This window comes from Juglans regia, chromosome 15 (genome assembly GCF_001411555.2).
Source record: "Juglans regia cultivar Chandler chromosome 15, Walnut 2.0, whole genome shotgun sequence".
Lineage (NCBI taxonomy): Eukaryota > Viridiplantae > Streptophyta > Magnoliopsida > Fagales > Juglandaceae > Juglans > Juglans regia.
In genome coordinates this window covers 15,692,937-15,715,498 of record NC_049915.1, presented here as the reverse complement: position 1 = coordinate 15,715,498, position 22,562 = coordinate 15,692,937, and the positions used below count along the sequence as shown (strand labels likewise).

The 22,562-nt window shown below is 36.4% G+C and overlaps 1 protein-coding gene and 1 pseudogene across 1 annotated transcript; one reads left to right on the top strand and one right to left on the bottom strand.

Annotated features, from left to right (window-relative positions):
- Positions 1–13,080: 13,080 nt before the first annotated feature.
- LOC109017390 lies at positions 13,081–19,989 on the top strand (annotated as a pseudogene).
- A 105-nt stretch (positions 19,990–20,094) lies between these two features.
- On the bottom strand, positions 20,095–21,780 carry LOC109017388 (glutathione transferase GST 23-like). Its single transcript, XM_018999674.2, has 2 exons — positions 21,333–21,780; positions 20,095–20,663 (listed from the first exon to the last, which is right to left on the bottom strand). Exons 1-2 carry the CDS (start codon positions 21,645–21,647, stop codon positions 20,295–20,297), a joined length of 684 nt encoding a protein of 227 aa, XP_018855219.1. The 5' UTR covers positions 21,648–21,780; the 3' UTR covers positions 20,095–20,294.
- Positions 21,781–22,562: the final 782 nt, after the last annotated feature.

The following is a 22,562-nucleotide window of genomic DNA, read 5'->3' as shown; positions in this document are numbered from 1 at the left end:
TATCATAATGTATACATGATGATCACATGCCTGACTAAAAATTAAAAGTTTCCCACAATTGTAGTGGGCCTGCATGGGATTCCCATTATTCTCTCTTTTCTTTCTTGACTCATCAGATATCTTCGTTTATCTCATGCATGATTATAAATTAAAAATATTCCCATTATTTCTTGAACTGGATGGCCACTGGCCAGTACATGATCTACTTAATTATAAGTCAACCTCTCAAGCAATATGGTAGTAAATATCAGATGAACTGAATTAAAATTATCACCACTTCTTAATAAATGAAATCAAAATTAAAATTCATAATTAAAGAAGTAGTATTCATGTTTTACTTACCTTTACAGTCACATATATTAACCAATATCCATTTTCTGAATACTTTCTTGTATACCTAAGTTGATCAAGCAGAAACGTAGCCATGAAATGAATCTTTAGTGTCAGTAAAAATATATTATACCAACTCAAATATTATCACCACCCAAGAATATTTTTTACACACCTTTCGAACTTGCAGAGCATCTTGAACCCTTAAATCATTAATTTGACCATATGTAGGATAATACATAATTAAAATTCTGCAGATGGAAGTGAACAGGTTAACCAAGAGGCTATTTGGGTTTAAAGAAGTGGCCTCGCTTTCAAAATGAAACATACAAGTGCATCTCTCACTTAATTTGTGTGATATTTACCTCTAATCTTAAGCACTACTGATCTTAGAAACTAAATAATACTTTAAGAAAGTGAGATTATATATGTAAGAAGAAAACACTTACTCTAGAATTTTTTTAGCATGAATGGGAAGAGAGACTCACTGCAGCCTCTATTGAAGATGAAGCTACATAATCATCTAAAAAATATTAACAATGAGTTAGATAGATAATAAATCGAGATAGATAGATATTAAAAAAATATTTCAAGTTTCAAACTTACCTTCAAGATCTATTGACTGTACGTATTCTTCCAACTCCTGGATGTCGATAGGTTTGGTCCTTAACCAATTTTGAGTGCAAATGAGGGCTTCGACGGTCTCTGGAGACAATGAACTCCTAAAAGGATCCAAGATGCGTCCTCTAGTACTAAATGCGGACTCTGAGACAACAGTGGAAATGAGTGTAGCTAACACATCATGTGCTACCTCAGCAAGGACAGGATAATTGGTGGCATTAACTCTCCACCAATCCAAAATATCAAAACTAGGAGATTTCTGTGCACACCCCTCCGACAAATACCGATCTAGTTTTGATCTAAACTCCATAAACCCTTGCTCCAGAAGAAATTTCTCTAACCTGATATCAAATTTAGTTGAGATAGTAGTGGAAGTAGAAGTAGTGCTTGGCCTCCCTTGAACCACACTAGAACTCCCCCCACTACCCACACGAAATTTGTTATACTGCTCAATCAAGCGCCTTAATAAGAGTTTAACCTTGGTCTCTATCCTATCTGCCAACTCATCCCCTTTGCACTGATTCAACCAAAACTTCATTACTATCATTTTATATCGTGGATCAAGCACAAAAGCAACATATATCATCAAGTTGAATCTATCTGTGCTACCCCAATATTTTTCATACTTACTTTTCATATTTATGCCCATGGTGGTAGTGATAATATCTTGACTATTGCACATATCATTTAATGTATCTTCAATTGTGCAGAGTTCTTGAAAGTATACATTAGCCGTCACATACAAAGAACCAGAAATGTTCAATGTAACATCATAAAATATTTTCAGCAACTCTACAAAAATATGTGCTTTTTTCCAATCATCAACAGTGGGGTTCATGAATTCATTATCCACACACATATAATAGTGTTCAAAGGCTTGTTTTTGTTTTTCAGCGGTACTCAACATCAAATATGTGGAGTTCCATCTAGTAGGAACATCCAAGCAAATCATCCTCCCACTAATATTTTCCTTTACCGCACAAGCCTTGAACTTGGCAAACCTCGACGGTGAAGACTTCACATATCTAACGGCATCTCTAATTCTTGTTACAAACTCATAAACATCTCTCAAACTGTCCATAACAATCAAATTCAATATATGGGCAGCACACCGCATGCGAAGAAACTCACCACCCAATATGGTACAATCACTATCCTTTATTCTCCTCCTCATATAATTAACAGCAACATCATTAGAAGAGACGTTATCAACTGTGATAGTCAAGATCTTATTAATCTCCCAATCATGCAACCCCAAGTCTAACATCCTCCCAATAGTTTCGCCCCTATGGTTGAGCATTTGGCAAAACTTTATTATTTTTTTGTGCAATTTCCAGTTGCAATCAATAAAATGTGCAGTAATGCACATGTAGTTCATATTTTGCACCGATGTCCAAGTATCGGTGGTTAGAGAGATTCTTTGACCATCCAACAATTTTTTCAGCTGTATCTTCTCTTCATTATACAGCTTAATACAATCCATTTCTAAAGTGATTCGGGATGGCAAAGTAAATCGAGACTCTAAATCAGCCACGTACTCGACAAACCCTTCGTTTTCCACAAGCCTAAAAGGCAATTCACACCTAATAAAAAACTTAGCGGTTGACACCCTAAGTTTTTCTGCATCATACTTCACTAGACTTTGTGGGCTACACACTCTTCCCTCTGCATCCCTCTTAACACTAGATGACTGACTTTTTCCAACTCCTTTAAATCTAAGAGGGGAAGTTTTTCATGCATTCTGGAGGTGTTGTATCATAGATGAAGTGTCATTCTTGTAGTAACAACTGTATAACTTAATACAATAATTGCACTGAGCTTTTGGGTTATTATGGTCAATAGGTTGCACTTTAGTAAAGTGTTCCCAAACCACCGATTGGTTACTAGGTATTTTTTTTTATTGCTTGGGTAAAGGTGGGATGGAATGAGTAGGTTGTTGTCTATATGTGGATGAAAGGGTTGGAATACTCCCATGCTCCTCTACATCCACTGGAATAGACGAGGAGTCACCACCAACCCCTTGGGTTGTACCGACATTACAACTCACAGAATCTTCTTCCATTTGTTATTGAGTAATAAAAACCACCAAACACAATATAATAAATAATCATTGTTATTTCAGTAAAAGAAAAGGAGAACACCACCCAAAAGGATAAAGGGAAAAGAAAAAGAGAAAAAAGAAACACATTTCATGTGTAAGAACAATCTTCTAATGTCCTAATTGCCAGTATTGGCAAAACATGTTCATATGCAGTAAAAAAAAAAAAAAAATTGTTTTCAATGAAGGGCAGGTTCTGTACAGTGTACATAGTGGCAACACACTGACTGAAGCAGATATTCGATTGTTTTCAATGAAATTGTTGCTGTCCCTTTAAATAAAAATGACCAGGTTCAATAAAAATGAACCTAATTTAGTCCTAATTTACTTCTGGTCCCTTTGAATAAAAATGACCAGGTTCAATAAAATAAACGATTTTATGTATTTCTATATTTATAGAAGCTTATATACGATGGCACACAACCTTTATTTCATGGTAAGGCTTTTTTTTTTCCTTTCTATGAGCTATTCAAAAGCTAGGACACCATGCAGTTTGAATAGACAAGTTGAAGCGGCAACCTATGGGTTTGGCTCACGGGGTTGGACTGTTTCTATGACCTGGTCTCTTTCATTGTAAGAGTTGGAATACTTTAATGATAATGGGATCATGATCCCTGCTACCATTATTGTTTTTGCTGATATCATGCTTTCAACAGGTTTGGGGCTTTGCTACTTAGAGGCAAACATAACAAGGCAAAGCTTGGCTTTTCTACACTCTTTCCCCTGTCATAAAAAATTGACAAGCCATGCTAATCCCTAATGCTATTTTAAATTTGTGGACATTAAAGATTAGGACTGATAAAATCACATCAGTTGAGAGTCAAGATATCATCCTTTTACACGAGATCCCATGATTCCTATTCTCTCAACAAATCATTTTACCCAACTCAACAACACCCATCAACAAATCATTTAACCCAACACATTTCATGTCTTAATATAAAATGACATCAGTAGTACATGGTTCGATCAGTTAGAAGTTATCAGTATTATTTTCTGTCTTGCCATCCTACAGCTTGGGTATTTTACCCAACTCAACAACACCCATTAACATCGATTATCAACAACAAATAAAAGATATTCAAAACAACACAAATCTAAAAGGAAAAGAAGAGGCTTAGAGCCCACAAGCCACGGAAACCAACACGCACATAATCATAGTTACATGGAGAGAGAGAGAGAGAGAGAGAGAGCCAAACAAGTGAACAATGCCTATGAAGCGACTGAGATGAAGCGACTGAGATGCAGCGAGGACGAGTGGCGGACGGTTATGGGGTCACGGCGTCGTTTTGATACCGGTTTTTATTAAAAAAATAAAGATCCGAGTACCGGGTTTAAACCCGGTACCCGGGTTTCAAACCCGTACCCGGACCGGGTTGGTCCGAGTTTTCAAAATCGGGTTTCGGCCTGGATTTGATCCTGGCCGAAACCTGGAACCGGAACCCAGTTTTCCGGGTTCCGGACCGGGCCGGGAAAAAACCTGGCCCGGATGAATAGTCCTAATGTGCGCAAGAAAATGGATTAAAATGAGTATTTTGTTGGTTGGGTTTGAACTTCGATTAATTTTTTTAATTGTTGTTGGTTGAGACGTCGTTATTTTGATCAAATGTCAAGAACTTTGAACTTTGATTTGGATGAACTTTGAATACGATCGAGAAATTAATTAAGAACGGATGAAAATTATAATATCATGTTCTATTAATTGATTAGTTTATATATTCATGTCATGACATGGTCGACCAAAGATGAGTTAGCTAGCGGATCGTGCTAGAGAATTAATTAATAAATCAAAACTTCAATCTAAAACTCCGTGCATGGCCATTTCTTTTCTAACCTAGCTAGCTAGCTAGCTATATATGCGGGGAATATTATATTTTGATCATGATCAAATTTAGTTTTTTTTTTTTTTTTGGAAGGTTTTGTGGCATTTTAATCCAACTTGGGCCGAGTGAAATCTGTTGACTTATTCATAAAGGAGAATCATATATAATTTTATTACTCGAAAATGGTATTGTTTTGACTGGATTGAGATTCCCAAAATAAAATAATCAATCACTTTCTATAATTTAGAGAGAAATAGACACAATCTCCAGAGTTCACAACATTTAATGCTATCCGTCGACCATGTGGACTCTACCATTAAATACGTAATTAGTATCAACGTCGCATCGTCACTACAACACAATTTATCTTTTGTGATAGAGGAAATTGTCACAAAAAATTACCAAAACGTCATTAAAGATATTTGGTGACGATTTAAAACCGTCACCACGACCGTCACCTAATGTGCATCACATATATAAAACATTTGGTGACGGTTTACTGTTGAACCGCCACTAAAAATATTTTTAGTGATAGTTGGAGGTGTTCCGTTCGGTTGAACGTTTGAACGTTCCATTTTTTGTGACGGTTGAAAACTGTCACCGAAAGTAACGTTCGGACGTCCAATTGAACGTTCGAACGGCAACCTGACCGATTGGCATTCGAACGAGAGAAGTTGACGTTCGTTAATTATTGTTCGAACGTATCATATTTACGTTCGAACTTTTATGTGTCTGAATGTTAATTATAATAAACGTTCAAATTTCTATTCGAACATTAATGGACCAATGTTCAAACGTAACGGGTTTAACGTGTAGACGTTAATTCGAATGTAAACGAATGAGCATTCGAATGCAAGTGGTACGTTCGGAGGTTTATTCGAACGTTAATCGTTTAATGATTCGAATGTTTGTTCGTTTGAGAGTCAATACTTTCGAATGTAGAGTCATACGTTCGAATGTTACTATACAATTTTATGTATTCACGTTCGAACGTTAGTTTCCATGAATGTTGGTTCGAATGGGAACCAACGTTTGAACGTTTTTAATTTACATTCAAACGTACAGATCAGAAATACTAATTTCATAAAATTTAAAAGCATACCAATTGTATCATATTACATACCATCAATTAACAACTAACAATGTCTTATAAAATTTTAAAATTAGATATTAAAACTAGCCACCACTATGGATAAAATTTATTTCTTATTTTTTCCTCGTCCACTGGCATTTTGCACCATCGTCTCCCGTTGCACTTGCTCTTGGACTTCATTGCATATTCTTTGAGTATTGCTACACAACAATATTTCTACACATGTTAATTCATCAATAAACATCATAAACTCACAAGCTATTCACAAAATTCACAAATAAATCACAACTATTTCAAAAGTAAGCATAAAATCACAACAATATGCATAAACATCTTTGAGTATCTTTAGAAATATAACTAGCACTCTCAAATTCAAAAAAACCAAAAACTATTATATAAAAATATTCACATCAATCCAAAACCTAAACACAATATATTTCTAACCATATAAACATATTCAATAAAAATTCACAAACAATAATCACAATATTTCAAATGCATATCACAACAACAATAACAATATTCCCACAACAATATTTCTACACATGTTAATTCATCAATAAACATCATAAACTCACAAACTATTCACAAACAATAATCACAACTTTTTCAAAAGTAAGCATAAAATCACAACAACATGTATTATTGACACAATCCAATCAAAATATTCTCAGGATTTCAAATTGCTCAAAATCAGCCACGGAATCATCACCATAATTCTAGGAATAGTCATTGATTTGTAAATATTAATTCTTTCCTTATATTTGTTTATTCCCATACTTAGTCTAGCCCCTTGTATCTATTTAAACCAGAATGTATCATTGTATTAATCAAGTCATTGCAATAAAATCATTCAGTCCTCTATCCTTTTGACATGGTATCAGCCTAAAATACGATCATTTCCTTTCCCGAGACCTCCATGGCTTCCTCTTCAAACTCCTCTCTATATACCCTTCACCCCTCTGATTCCCCTAGTCTAATCCTTATCTCTGGTCTCCTTACAGGAGACAATTTTTCAAAATGGCAAAAAGCCATGACTCGAGCAGTCAACGCCAAGAACAAACTCAGTTTTGTTGATGGCTCTCTCCAAAATCCTGACCCGACCTCTCCAGAATACAACCAGTGGAACCAAACCAAGGACATGGTTTTTACCTAGCTTTTAAACTCCATCAGTCCATCTCTAGCCAACTCCCTTGAATACCACACCAATCCACGAGATGTTTGGATTGATCTTCAGTCTCGTTTCAGCCACGGCAATAATGCCAGTCTTTATCACCTCAAACGTGAGCTTTCCTCTCTGCAACAAAACACCACCTCCATTCATGAGTATTACAACCATATCAAACAGATATGGGATGAATTAAGCCATCTACAAAACAACACTGACCTCAAGGATTTGCAAAAACAAGCCGATGATGAACTCTTCTTCTAGTTCCTTCTCGGCCTAAATGATTCTTTTGCTCAACTCAGAACCTAAATCCTAGTTATGGAACCTCTTCCCCCCATCACAAAAGTTTTTTCTATTTTATTTCAGGAGGAGCAGCAGCGCCTTCTGCACATCCGCCCACTACCGACGGAATCCATGGCCTTTGCAGCAGCCAACTCTGGCTCCGCCCGAAGCCATCTTCGTTGCATTGAATGTGGCAAAACGGGTCACACCCGTGACCGATGCTGGAGAGTTATCGGGTACCTATCTGGCCGTGACCCACACTCCAAGCCGCGACCCTCCCTGCTCGGAAAACCACCGTCTGACTTGGCTTCGGTCGCAAATCAAGCCTCCTTTTCCTCAAATTCTTTACCTTACAAATGAAAAGCTTCCAACTTGCCAATAATCACAACCAATCATTCAAAAAAAAATACAACACTAACTTATTAGAAGTATATATATAACAAAAATACAAGACAAATATCATAAAATTTAAGAAAATACAAAAGACAAATAGTTTTTCCTTACCAAAATCAATGGAACTATCGTGCAAAATATTAATAAACCCTCCCACTCTCAACTCTCTCTCACTCTAACACTTTCTCACTCTAACTCTCTCTCTCTCTAACTCACAACCCTCTCTCACCGTCTCTCTCTGTTGTGCCCATGGGAGAAGCAGAAATGAGTCTGCTGCCTCTCATGCGTGTATTCATTAAATCACAAAATCTTTAGATGGGACGTTCGAACGTTTAAGTTGTACATTCGAACGTTATATAATCCCGCCCAATTTTTAAATGGAACTTTCGAACGTTAAAGTTGTACGTTCAAACGTTATATTATCCCGCCTAATTTTTAAATGACATTTGAACGTTTAAGTTTAATGTTTGAACGTTATATTATCCCGCCCAATTTTTAAATGACATTCGAACATTTAATATTTAGGTTCGAACGTTATATTATCCCGCCCAATTTTTAGATGACGCTAGAACGTTACAAAACTCAGTTAAATTTTCTGCGGATAACGTTCAGACATTTTCTATACACGTTCGAACGTAACATTTTAATGTCTGAACGTTTCAGATAATCACAAAGGTTCTTAAATCGAGCGGGAAATTTTCCGCACTTTTATTTTTCATGGTCAAAGGTTAGATTAATACATTATATATATAATGCACTACGTTCGAATTACATAACCGTTAAGGCTTCTATTACATAACCGTTAAGGCTTCTACGTTCGAACATGTATTGTTTTACATTCGGACGTAAATTTTTTGTAAAATTTACGTTCGAACGTTTAATTATAATGTTCGAACGTAATACTTTTTAAATTTATTTATGCTTCAACGTTTGGACGTGAATCCTTTATGTTCACACGTAAAACTCATACGTTCGAATGTATGACATAAACGTCCGAACGTACGTCCTTTAAATTTATTTATTTCTTATGTTCGAACGTGCATGTTATACCTTCGCACGTATGTGTTTTACGTGCGAACGTAAAGTATTTATGTCTGAATATTTTCTCTTAACGTTTAAACGTTTATTTTACTATGTTTGAACGTTAATGCAAAGTATAGCTTAACATTAACACTCAGGACACTGCTCGTATCGTACTATTATGGTAGAGTGAGAGGTCCTGATTAATGAGTTCGATGAACTCATATGGGAGCAGACGAACCTGAGAGATGTTTTCGTCAGTAGAGGCTGGGGAAATATCTGCACAGTGAGGGGGAAGGTATACCCCTCAATGGTTCAGGAGTTCTATATGGGTATCTATTGTTTTGCGAACCACGCTATCATCTGAGTGTTGTTTAAGAAATTCGATCATATTTTGTATTTTTCTTTTATTATATGTAAAGAAAAATATTATTTAATATTTCTATGGTTTTTTAATTTCAATTCTCAATCTTCTTTAATGTTATATTTTTCATCTTTAATACTAAATCACTGCACTTCAAATATATATAAACATAAATATATATTTATATATTACAAATTGTGTATATATAAATATATACAAGTCAATTTTTTAGACTTGTTCACAAATTATGCACTATAAAATTTATATAATTTTTAAATTAGAGTCATATTTAATTTAAATTTACAATTAACGTTCAAACGTTAGTAATTGACGTTCGAATGTTGGCGCAATACATTATACGTTCGAACGTTAATTACTAATGTTCGAACGTTGGCGCCAAAACATTTCACGTTCGCACGTAAGTAGCCACAATGTTCGAACGTATATGTGACGTTCGAACGTAAATTTTCCATACGTTGGAATGTAAAAAAAATCTCATCTGTCTTTAGTGATGGTTTCTGGAAACCGTCACAGAAAAGGTTTTATGGTGACGGTTTGGGAACTGTCACTAAAAAGCAATTGTGTTGTAGTGCATAACTATCTCTATAAGAATTAATTTCAAAATAGGAAAATTAATCTTTTTTCAAGTGAGTTAGTGCATCAAATCAAGTACCAATACTGATATGTAAAGCATTCATTTAATAAAACAGTGCGAATAAAAAACGGAAATAATTTTCATAAGATAGAAGACTTTTTTTTCTCTTAAAATTTTTCTTTTTTTGTTTTTATTTTCAATAAAAAAAATCATGACAGCATTAGTACGCGGTTTGGTATGCCAAATCACTTGTACCTAGCAAGGCTTGCTTCGAGCCATATTGCATGGAAGCAAAAGCATTATTTTTTGGGAAATATTTAAACTATAAAGAGATTACACAAAAATAACTTCACAAAATGACGTGATTTGATGTGGTATATCAAATTATAAAATTATTTTTATCGAAAATAAATCTAACAGTCTAAATAAAAATACTTCAATCTATGAATAATTTACTTAATTTATATAATCTATTTAAAACTTTATCACTTCTGTACAAATCTTTTCAATATATAATTAAGTACTCCTTGTGAAATTTCTAATACTTTTATAATATATTGTATAATTGTTTTCAGACCTATCATCTTCAAGTCAAATAAAAAGCCTATACGTACTGGAGTAGATAATGTAATGCTCCGTACTGGGGAGGGGTCAAAGAATTACTACCTATCACTAACAAACCTGTCTCTCAAAGCATCTATAAACTCCCAAGGTTTCATAACTAGTACACGATCTCATATTTTCCAAATAACCATAATACTAATTCCATAAGTCATTATTACAAAAATACATAAACCAAGGGGGTTCACAATTCTCCCGATAATCTCAACATAATAAAACGATACATCTTTAAGTCTCAATAGGTTCAAATCACATCGAGAACTTCAAATACTCAAGTTAAACCCTTCTACTGACAATGGTACTCTTAGGAACTTGACCTTCTTTCCATATCTAGTCGAGCTCAATTTTCTATTCCTGGCCCCCAGCTGAGTTATCAATATCTTCTGAAAAAAAATATGGAAGATAAGAGGTTAGTCATCAACAACTCAATAATTAGAAAACATATACTAGTATGTAAATATGAACCATTTTTAGAAAGTTTGATATGCAGAAACAAAACATTTTATTTTTATATGCACATCTCAAACGTATTATCAGAAAAATCAGAGCGACTTTTCAATCTTTTCATATTCAAAAACCATTTTCATGTTCAAAAACCATTTTCATGTTTAAAACACTACATGAGAAAGCAAATTTTGCTGCCAAAACCTGAAGGGGTGAATAAGTTTTGGCCGCAACAGACCATATTTTACTGTAGCCGTGTTTTTGTAGTGGCGGTAATAAAATTCGCCATAATACATACTTTTTGCGGCGACATGATATCATTTGCAGCGACTATGTCTCTTCACAAATAATATTACCATGTAAGATGCAAAAATAGCAAGTTATTTCTTAATGCGGCGACATGTTTATCACCGCATTAAGTTAGAAGCGTGCATATGTTGGCTTTCTCCGCAAAGATTACTACGAAAACCCATTTTACAAAAATTGATTTTCGCCGATACCGATCTCTGTCCAAAAACCCAATTTTTCTGCAGCCAACGTGAACCTCCACCACCGTCGAAACAGAGCAAAACCCCTCCATCAGTCCATCCCAGCCTTCACGTTGAACAAGGTCTAAGAAAACTCACGTTGAACAAGGTCTGAGAAAACAACATTGATTCTTCTCGCGGACAGATCGACTTCCCTACTGCATGCCATCGCCTCATTGCCTAGCTGCGGGTAAGTCTCCTCCGTCTCTTTGGGTACTAAGCTCACCGTCTGTCTCTCTCTCTCTCTCTAACTTTCACTCAGTCCCTCTCTCTCTATAGGCTGCCCAATCGTGTCCCACTGTCGCGCACGGCTTCTCCACTCGGTCCCTATTTCAGCAAGGTATCTCATCTCCTTTCAATCTGTGTGGTATTTCTCTCCTTCATTCTGTGACTATCTCTCTCTGTTTCGCATACATGTATTTAGCTAGTTTTATTTTTGGGCTCATTTGCAAGAGAAGGGTAAAGCCATTTGCATAAAAATATTCAGATACTAGTTTAAATTGATTGTGAATTTGTTATAAATTGCAATGACAACTTTCGGAAACGACAATGAGAAAAATTTCTCTGCTATATTGAAGTTTTAGCATATAAGTGTAAATTGATTGAAATTTTTCTATGTTGTTTGGCGAATGTTGTTTTGGGTGATATACTAGTTTAAATTGATTGTGAATCTGTTACATTAGATCATCTTGATCCTTTGATAATGCAGCATGTACAACCTGTAGTGAAATCACCTTCAAAAAATAATGAATGCAGCCCAAGATTTCTTGGGCACCAAGGGCTCAAAACTAACATTTTTTCTACATTTGAAATTTCGAAATCCTCCATTCTAAATGCAAACAACCATGCTCTTACAAAAACCATAAGGCTCTTGAGAGAGTAATTACACAATAATTTATTTGAAAATAGTAACTTCACTAGGCCACTTTCTAAAATAAGGATGCTACTAGCGGGCTTCCCAGCTTTTGTTAGTACAAATTTATTATTCTTTTTCAATTATTATTTTTTAAAAATATTTTTTAATATCCTTAATCATTAAAAAAAATACAATTTTATTAATAGTCAATTCCTTAAGCACTAAGTAAAAAAAAAGATTAAAATTCTCGAGCGGTAACTTTGAGTTGTAACATTGACTGGGCTTATAAGTAGCATTTTCCCTAAAATCATTTACAACGGTTACTTGAACTGAAAGAAAAGAAAATTCGAGAGAGAGTCATCGTTTGCCAAAACAATAATGTTACTATATCCCTCCATTTTGCCATCTCATTTTGATCATTTATGTATTTTTTTTAAATTTTTTTCTTTTACTTACTTATTAAGTAAGTGATTATTAGTGTATTAATTTTTTTTTTTATTTTTTTAAAAATATTAAAAAAATATAAATAAAAGAAATTAAAAAAATAAATTTTGCATAGGTGGCCGGCACCCTAGCAGCACTCTTGCCAAAAAGTCTCACTGTGTCGTGTATATCTTTGAAGCAATGAAAAGGACCTCTCCATTTCAATGAAAGGGCCCCCCATTTGCCGAGCAGCACAATGAAAGAACAGATTTAAATAAATGTATCGCCCTCATTATATATTTATTCTTTGTTGTTGATCTCATTATTTATATAACTTAAAAAATAACGTCTTTTGAATCTACATGTATGCATGCCTACACTACAATGAGAGAGAGAGAGAGAGAGAGAGAGAGAGAGAGATTATGGCAGCAGAGCATATAAGCAAAACTTCTGAAGCATACCCAATGAAAGGTGGAGATGGTGTTCATAGCTATGCCAACAACTCCTACTACCAGGTAATCTTTTCAACATGATCACGTACGGATCGACATCTGATTATGGTCCTCTTCGTGCATGGTAGACATGGAACTACTGAAACTATTGTTGCTGTGAAAATATTCATATTCATATTCAATGCCAAGCACATAAACCTATTGAGGATACTTTGCCTTAATCTAAGGCTTGCCATATGAAAAATAACTGACCCCTAATTTTAGAAGATTCTTTTATATATACTTTTCCATTTATTTGTCCTCCAATTGATATATAATTATTTCATGCAATTTTTAATTCAATATAAACGGAAAATACTCACCACTTTACAAGTGTGGTGGTTTTCATCAAACTCTCTCATGGTATCACGAGCCGAACTGGATTAGCATCCCTTGTTCGATCCCTTCATCCTCCCTCCTGATGGCTATCGAATCCTCCCCGACCCTTCTCCATTTCAACACCTTGATTCACATGGTCACCATCAAGCTTTCTTCCAACAACTATCTCCTATGGAAGAACCAACTCCTTTCCCTTCTTGAGAGCAAAGAATTATTGGGCTATGTTGATGGAACCATTGTGCCACCACCTCAGTTTGAACCTGCTGACTCTCACACGCCAAACAAAAAACGTTTGGCTTGGAAAGCTCCTGACCAACGCCTCCTCAGCCTACTGCTTTCCTCTCTCACTGAGGAGGCCATGGCTGAGGTTGTTGGCCTCTCCACCGCACGTGAGGTCTAGCTTGCCTTGGAGAACACGTTCAAGCATTGTTCGAAGGCCCACGAACTCTGTCTCAAAGATGATCTCCAGTTGATGAAGCACGATACCCGTTCTGTTGCTGCCTATGCCCGAGTCTTCAAGGCCCTTTGTGACCAACTCCATGCGATTGGTCGGCCTGTTGACGGCATTGATAAGGTGCATTGGTTCCTCTGCGGCCTCGGCTCCAATTTCTCGAGCTTTTCCACCTCGCAAATGGCCCTTATGCCTCTCCCCTATTTTTCTGATTTGGTCTCCAAAGCTGAGAGTTTTGAGATTTTTCAGAAGTCCATTGAGACTTCTGCTTCTCTTGCTACGGCGTTCATCGCCACAAATCGCGATCTCGAGCGATTGAACCAGAGGAACTTCTCTTGCAACTCGCATGGCTGAACCAATGGCCATGGCTGCACATCTTCAAATAGAGGCCGCTCCCACTCTGGTCAAGGGCACCCCGCCCTCACCGCTGCCAAATCTGTCAAATAGATGGTCACTTTGCCGATCGGTGCAACCAGCGGTATGCACACAGTGAGTCCAGTGCTCATCTTGCCGAGGCCTTCACTGGTTCATTCTCTCTAAGTGAACCTGAGGCCTCTGATTGGTTTTTGGATACTGGGGCTTCGGCCCATATGTCCACTGACCCATCCATTTTGGACCAGTATAGTTAATATACGTGTAAGGACTCAATAATTGTGGGGAATGGTGCCTCCCTACCCATTACACATATTGGTATCCTCTCTCTTACCCTAAATATTAATTTATTAGATGTCTTGATTGTTCATCACCTCATCAAAAATCTTCTTTCAATTAGTAAATTAACGTCTGATTTTCCTTTATCCATTACATTTACTAATAACATTCTCACTATTCAGAATCATCAAACAGGAAGGGTGGTGGCAACCGGTAAGAGAGATAGAGGCTTATATGTGCTAGAGCGTGGCAACTCCGCTTTTATTTCTATCCTTAAGAATAAATCTCTACATGCTTAATATGATTTATGACATACTCGTCTTGGACATATGAATCATTATGTTATTTCTTATTTAAATAAAAAAAAGACATTTTTATTGCCCTTTTCAGCATTGTGTAGTACATGTCAACTTCCAAAAATCATCGTTTGCCTTATTCACGTAACGAACATAGGTTATCTCATGTGTTAGATCTTATTCATTGCGACATATGGGGCCCTTCTCCCATCAAATCAAATTTGGGACTCACCTATTACGTTATCTTCATTAATGATTATTCACAGTTCACTTGGTTTTATCCTTTGAAATTTAAATTTGACTTTTATGATGTTTTCACTCAATTTCAAAAATTCATGGAAAATCAATATTCTACTCGTATCAATATTTTTCAAAGTGATGGCAGGGCTGAATTTACTAGCAATTGCTTCAAAGCTCATCTTCGTACCTCCTACATTCACCATCAACTTTTCTATCCATATACACCTACCCAAAATAGTCGCGCTGAATGAAAACACCGCCATGTGACTGAGATCGTCTTGGCCCTTTTTTTCCACTCACCATTCCCCTGCACACCATCATCCTTTGCTCAGTTGATCCTCACTTCCCTAATCATGTTTGTCAGTTGAAGAAAACTCTCTATGGTCTCAAGCAAGCTTCTCGTGCCTGGTTTTAACGCTTCAGTTCTTTTCTCATTTAACTTGGTTTCTCTTGCAGCCGTGCTGACACTTCTCTATTTGTCTTTCATAAGCAGTCTGACATTATCTATTTGCTTCTTTATGTTGATGACATTATTGTTACTAGCAACAATGTATCTCTCTTAACAGCTTTACTTATAAGCTCAATTTTGAGTTCGTCACTAAGGATTGGGTCCTCTCAGTTACTTTCTTGTCCTTGAAGCTTCACCAATTGCATATGGTCTTTTTATCAGTCAGTTGAAATATGCACGGGATATTTGAAATATGCACGGGATATTCTTACTCGAGCTTAGTTACTTGATTGCTAACCTGTCCATACTCCCATGGTTGTTTCCCAGCACTTGTCTGCTGATGGACCTCTGTTTTTAGATCCCACTCTTTACAGGTCTCTCGTTGGCACACTCTAATACTTAACCATCACGTGCCCCGACATTATTCATACTGTCAACTCTGTCAGCCAATTTCTGCATGCTCCAACTGAAGATTATTTTTTTGTTGTTAAGCGTATTCTTCGCTATGTCAAGGGTACCCTCCATTTGGCCTTCCATTTTGCCCATCTACTACTCATGGTGCTCTTGTTGCTTACTTTGATGCTGACTGGGCAGGCTGTCCCGACACTCGTCGTTCTACCTCTGTCTACTATATTTATCGTGGCAACAATTTGGTTTCTTGGAGTGCTAAGAAACAACCTATTGTATCTCGTTCCAGCTGTGAATTTGAGTATCGTGCTCTTGCGCACAATGTAGCCAAACTTCTTTGGCTTACGCATCTCTTTCGTGACCTCCAGGTTCCCATTCCACAACGGCCTCTTCTCTTATGCAACAACAAAAGTGAAAGTTTTTTGAGCTCCAACCTAGTTTCTCACAAGCGGGCCAACTTGTTGAATTAGACTATCATTTATTTGGAAACTTGTTGTCGCTGGCAAACTTCACACGCAGTGTGCCCTCTCACCTACAGGTTACTGACATCTTCATAAAAAGTGTTCCTCGATCTCTTTTTGAATTTTTTCGATCCAAGTTTCAGGTCCATTCCAATCCGATGCCCAGCTTCCTCGGGGCGGAGGGGGGGGGGGGTGGTGTTGAGGATATTTTGCCTCAATCTATGGTTGCCATATGTGACATAACTGACCCCCTAATTCTAGGAGATTCTTTTGTATACACTTTCCATTTATTTGTCCTCCAATTGATATGTAATTATTTCATGTAATTTGAAATTTAATATAAATGGAAAATATTCACCACTTTACAAGTTTGGTGGTTTTTTCATCAGACTCTCTCAAAACCCACAAAAAAAAAAAAAGGTTTTTGTTAGGGCACGCTGCGCCTGCCTTCCCAGCATGGACATGGACCACTTGCGACTCTTATGGGCTGGAGGTCCGCTTCCCGCCCGCTCACATTTATATATATATATATATATATTATATACATATATATAAACATAAATATATATTTATATTTTAAAAATTGTGTATATATAAATATATATTACAATTTATTAGACTTGTACACAAAATATGTATTGGCAAATTTAAAAACTACATAGTTTAAAAACTAATACACTACAATTTACATAAAATATACACTAGTAAATTTAAAAATTACATAGTTTTTAAATTATAGTCATATTTACAAAATTTAAATTTATAATTTGGGTCTAAAAATATATTTTTAATTACTTTTTCACTTAGAAATAATTTTGAAATCAAATAAAATGTAGTGTTTTTTTTAAGTAGAATGAGATAGGACGGATTGAGAATCCGCCCTGCACCCCGCCCCCACATCTTGGGGACGGGGGACGTAACCCCCGTCCCTCGCCCCATGTGGGGCGGGGTGCGGGAAAGGAGGGTCCCTGCCCTGTAAGGGACGGGTAACACCCCTAGTTTTTGTAGTAGGAGTTGGAGTAAGGGGGAGGAGGGAGGAGCGTCAGTTGGGGCATAAACTTTGTCTTGAAAATGGCTTGGGCTCCACTAAGCTGTTTTTATCTTCTTTTGGTGCAATTTCCCTTTAAATATTATATTTTTCTTTAATTGATTTACACTTTTTTCGTTTGTAAAACATGACATGTTCTAGATGATCACTTTCCTCCCAACAAGTTTAATTCTTCAAGGTGTGCTTTAGATGATCAGTTGGCATATCCTCACATGTTTCATTAATAAGATAGAATACTAATTTACATTAGTGGCAATGGCTATGTTATATGGTTTATGTAGTTTTGTAGTGATGAACATTGACGATGACAAGAAAAAAGATTATTCAAATGATATCATTGGAAAAGATTTTCTATATTTCAGAGAGGAGTCATTCATACTGCGAAAAAGCTAGTCACTAATGAAATTTCAGACAAACTTGATCTCAAGAACATAGTTCTATCAAACACGTTTCGGATTGCAGACTTAGGTTGCTCTGTTGGGCCTAATACATTTTTTGCAGTACAAAACATAATCGAGGCAGTGCAGTGTAAGCGTCAATGCGAAGGATTCGATCCTCAACTGCTTGAATTTCAAGTTTTCTTCAATGATCACGCCTCCAATGATTTCAATACTCTTCACATCTGCCCCACCAGACAGGCAATATTATGCTGCGGGTGTGGCAGGTTCTTTTTACCGTTGCTTGTTTCCCAATGACTCTCTGCACTTTGTTCATTCCTCTTATGCCATCCATTGGCTTTCAAGAGTCCCGAAATCGATCGTTGACAAAAGCTCCCCAGGTTGGAATAAAGGGAGAATCCACATCTCTAATACAGAAGATGAAGTTGTGAAGGCCTATGAAGCTCAATATGCTGAAGATATGGATTGCTTTCTGCATGCAAGGGCTCAAGAGGTTGTGTGTGGAGGGTTGATTGCCCTTATCGTTCGTGGCCGCCCTAATGATGCCCTACATTCTCAAACTCATGTGAATATCCTATATGATCTCTTGGGGTCTTGCCTCATGGACATGGCAAGAAAGGTAGGAAATGAAAAGCTTGCCTTTAGTTCTTATCATTCATGCCTCTTTTGATTATGATCGAATTCTTCTGTTTCCTTATCTTAATTAATTAATCCCCTCAGAGGAAGGAATGATAATCCTCTTGATTGATAGAATTATATGGATACCCTCTTTCAATCCGACCTATTCGGATTCCAACTAGAGACCTAAAGATATCTATTAGGAATCATCCCACTACATCCTTTCTCCTCAGTTTAAGGAAAGTGCTAATTTTTTTATTACCATTTTGAGTTGACAATAATAATAGCATAACATCGAATTATATTTCGAATAAATGTGGGCCGGGGTCACTCTTGAACATGTGACCTCGTCTCTTTAAAAAAAAAAAAATTTGAATTATATAAAGATGAATGGTTGTTGTTATGCATTTGGATTGCACAAAACATGGTTTGTTCTTACATCTCTGCATTTGCTATTTTATTTGGTTCAGGGGATAATTAGTGAGGAAAAAGTGGACTCCTTCAATGTACCAACTTATTCCATGTCTCCTCAAGAGCTGGTTGTAGCTGTGAATCGAAATGGGGAATTTAGTGTAGAGAGAATTGATATGTTGGCTCGTGTTACAGAAACTAGCAACCTCCCTAAAAGCCAAATATTGGCATCTCACTTTCGAGCTGCATTGGATGGACTGATCAAGGAGCATTTTGGGGATGTGATCTTAGACGAGCTATTTGAATCATTTAGAAAGAAACTTGAACAAGAGTTCCCCCTCACCAAGTCAGGGAGATCCATTAATTTCTTTGCTCTTTTGAAACGCAAAGCAAAACACTAGAACTTGAAGGTTTATGAAAAAGGACTCCAGTATGAACATTGAAAGCCAATAATACCGTATAACGTATGTCTGGTGCACTGATTAGAATCTCTCTCTCTATTGAGTAGTGCTAATCTTCACCCTGAATTCATTCTTCATTCACACCAGTTTGTTGCAATAGAGATGAGCAAGTATCTCGTGGCATGTACTGTTTGTTGGGAATTTTACATTCTCTGAATTTGTTGAATATTTCAATCTCTACGGTCATCCACGGTGACATCTTCACCAACTCGCTTCAATCACATGAGCTTCTCCATTGTGAATTTGCCATGTTCATGATCACCCTTGACACTAGCCTCTGTACTTAGTTGGAGTCGGATTCAACTTTTTCGACTCGACTTCGATTAAGTTGGAGTCCGATCTCGATCTTCAACTCCCCCTCCGAAACTTGCAAAATCCGCCGTGTCGATGGTGATGAAAATGACTTGTTTTGAAAATGTCTCTGCCTCCATGATCTCTACCACCATTTGTGAGGAAGAAAAAGATCTCCGCCTCCATGATCTGATCTATCACTATATCACGGTGCGTTGCATTCTTATTTGGTGCCACTAGGTTTTGAGGACAATCATTAACTTATTTGATAGAATCTGGGCTAAAAGTAATTGATAAACCTTACAAACTTTTGGACACACTATTCGACAAGCAAGTGGGTCGACAGCATACTGCCAGAAAAAAAGAAACACAATTACTACTTGATCAAGCTTTTGGGTTAATGGTATATCGAGTCCTTGCACAATGAAACAAGTAATCGCAGATTCGCATATGTTTAATTCATAACAGGTTCTTATATCCATTACTCAACAAAGTGACCTTCAATTAAAAAGCTATCAAATCTCTGTTTTTTTTCGCTTTTTTAATACTTGGGAACAATACAAATAAGCTGCAACATGACCATCTAACATTGCCATCAAACCATGGCCAATATCAACATGAATTTCATGGTGTATTGGCTGCTAAGGAACGCATGTAGCTTATACCAACATTAAAATAGTCGACAACCTTTTCTCTGGGAGGAATGGATTCTTTGATCAGTGGAATTTCCAAGAAGTTCTGACCCCATTCATGGAGTAATGGAAACCTTCCAGCATCGAGTATCTTCATTTCTCCCACTTCTTCCAGAGCCTTAAGCCAATGAGGAATCCAACCCACTGCTAGATCCAGAAATCCTATCTGTTCTCCCTCAAAGTACTTCTTCCCCTGAATCTGCTTCTCAAGAAACGCCAGTGATTCTTGTGCAGACTCTATGGCCTTGTTCTTTTCCTCTCCTTCAGTCAGCCAAGCTGCCCCAAATGCTCCAACAACACACTGGGTTCAAGGAAAGCGAAAGAGAATGGTCATGATCAGGAGCTAATTGTCTGCTTACACGTAATATACTGGGCCAAAAATTTCAACTTTTCTTTAATATTTCTACGTGGTTTACCTCTAGAAACGGCCACCACTTGCATGTTTCTACACACATGGTTATGTTTGGTAAGTGGAGACTACTTTATTACTATTTATAAATTATTCACTACTTTATTATTATTATTATTCACAGATTATTTGATGAGAAATTCTATTTGCAGTCTTCATTTAAAAATTATATGTGCAAACCCTTCATTAAATAAAAAAAAATACCATTCTGATAAGGATATTATTATAATTTTAACTGAGATGATGAGACTACTGCAACAAGCAAATTAATCTAATTGCCCCCCTTAGCTCGTCTATCCCAAGATCGAATTTGGCTGCCATCCCATGTAAAAATAATAACAAAATATATTGAATTCCACTTGCAAGTTTGGAACTTTATAAGGAGATCTAGACTTGTTTATAAAGCCCAAAGCAATTATATAAGCCTATCTAATCAACGTGAGACTATTAATCTTACCTTAATTGTGATCAAGGACTCGAGACCCAAAAAACTAAAATATGGTAAACAAAATAGAATATCAATAATGATAATTAATTGGTTGAGACACCCTTTTCACGTACCTTCTCATCGCCAAATTTAGCCCAAAACCTAGCCATGGCCCTCTCATGTGGATCCTCACTAAGCAATGGGTACTTGTCCTTCCATGTCTCCTCAATATATTCGAGGATGACGAGTGACTCGACGATCGGCTTGCCGGCGTGCAACAGCACCGGGACCTTCTTATGAATTGGGTTGGAGTCGAGTAGCAAGGGACTCTTGTTTCTCAAATCTTCTTCTATGTACTCATAATCCACTCCTTTAAGCTTCAAAGCCCATTCAACCCTGCAGCAGGGAAGGCTTTCAGGAGTGGCAATCAGCTTCACCTTATCCCCCATTAATTCTAATGGCAGAACTTAGCAAAAAACATACAGAATATTGAAACTATAAGCTTAATTTCTATTCAGATACACGAATTATGTTGTTTTATATTGTGTAGTGCAGGTGCTGCCGGCTTCATATAATTGGAGTTTTCTTCTGGGTGGAGGGGCCCCTGCAAACACCTTTGACAGGTAATTCTCGTTCAAAACACGGATACGAACTTTGACTTTGTATTGTTCAAAGAAAGTAATTAGAAATCGACGATATGGGAATTGTCCCTATCTTTATATTTTTTATTAAGTATAAAAGAAAGAAGAAGATCACTAAAATAAGAAAAGGGAAGAGAGAAAGAAGAGGACGGGCGAGGGAGGGATTTGGCTTAGCTAGATTACTCTTATTTTAAGGTATTTAGTATTGGTATTCTCATAATATTTCGTTATTATTTATTATTTTATTATATTTTTTACATACTTTTTATTACTATTTAATATTTTATTATATTTTTTCATTATTATTCATAAAATACTTGAGAATACTCTACTACCCAAACACAACTAAACGATGTGATATTACTTATGTGATATGATTTGATTTGGAAGATAGATTTAAAATTTAAATCTTATAAATCAAATATTACAATTTGTATACCGACTTAAAAATAAAATAATTCATTAACTTGTGATCCCATACATATTCCCTTAAAGTTTCTTGAAATAATTTTTAATAGAATTTATATATATATATATATATTTTTTGACAGAAAGTTTGAACTTCATTACAAAGAGGTATTAAAAACCTCAAATCAATGATATGTTCAATAAAAGTGGGAACAAAATGCCACCATAACTGCATATGTGAATTAGTCCATGCATGTCTGTCCAAATGATGTGTAGCAGCATTAAAGAATCGACCACAATGCTGACTAGTCTTGC

Bases quoted from the DNA above. Each gene is read 5' to 3' on its own strand.
- LOC109017388 (XM_018999674.2), bottom strand. From the start codon at position 21,647: ATGGGGGATAAGGTGAAGCTGATTGCCACTCCTGAAAGCCTTCCCTGC. The intron at 20,664-21,332 runs GTACGTGAAAAG...CCTTGAACCCAG, and splicing joins CTAAATTTGGCGATGAGAAG to TGTGTTGTTGGAGCATTTGG.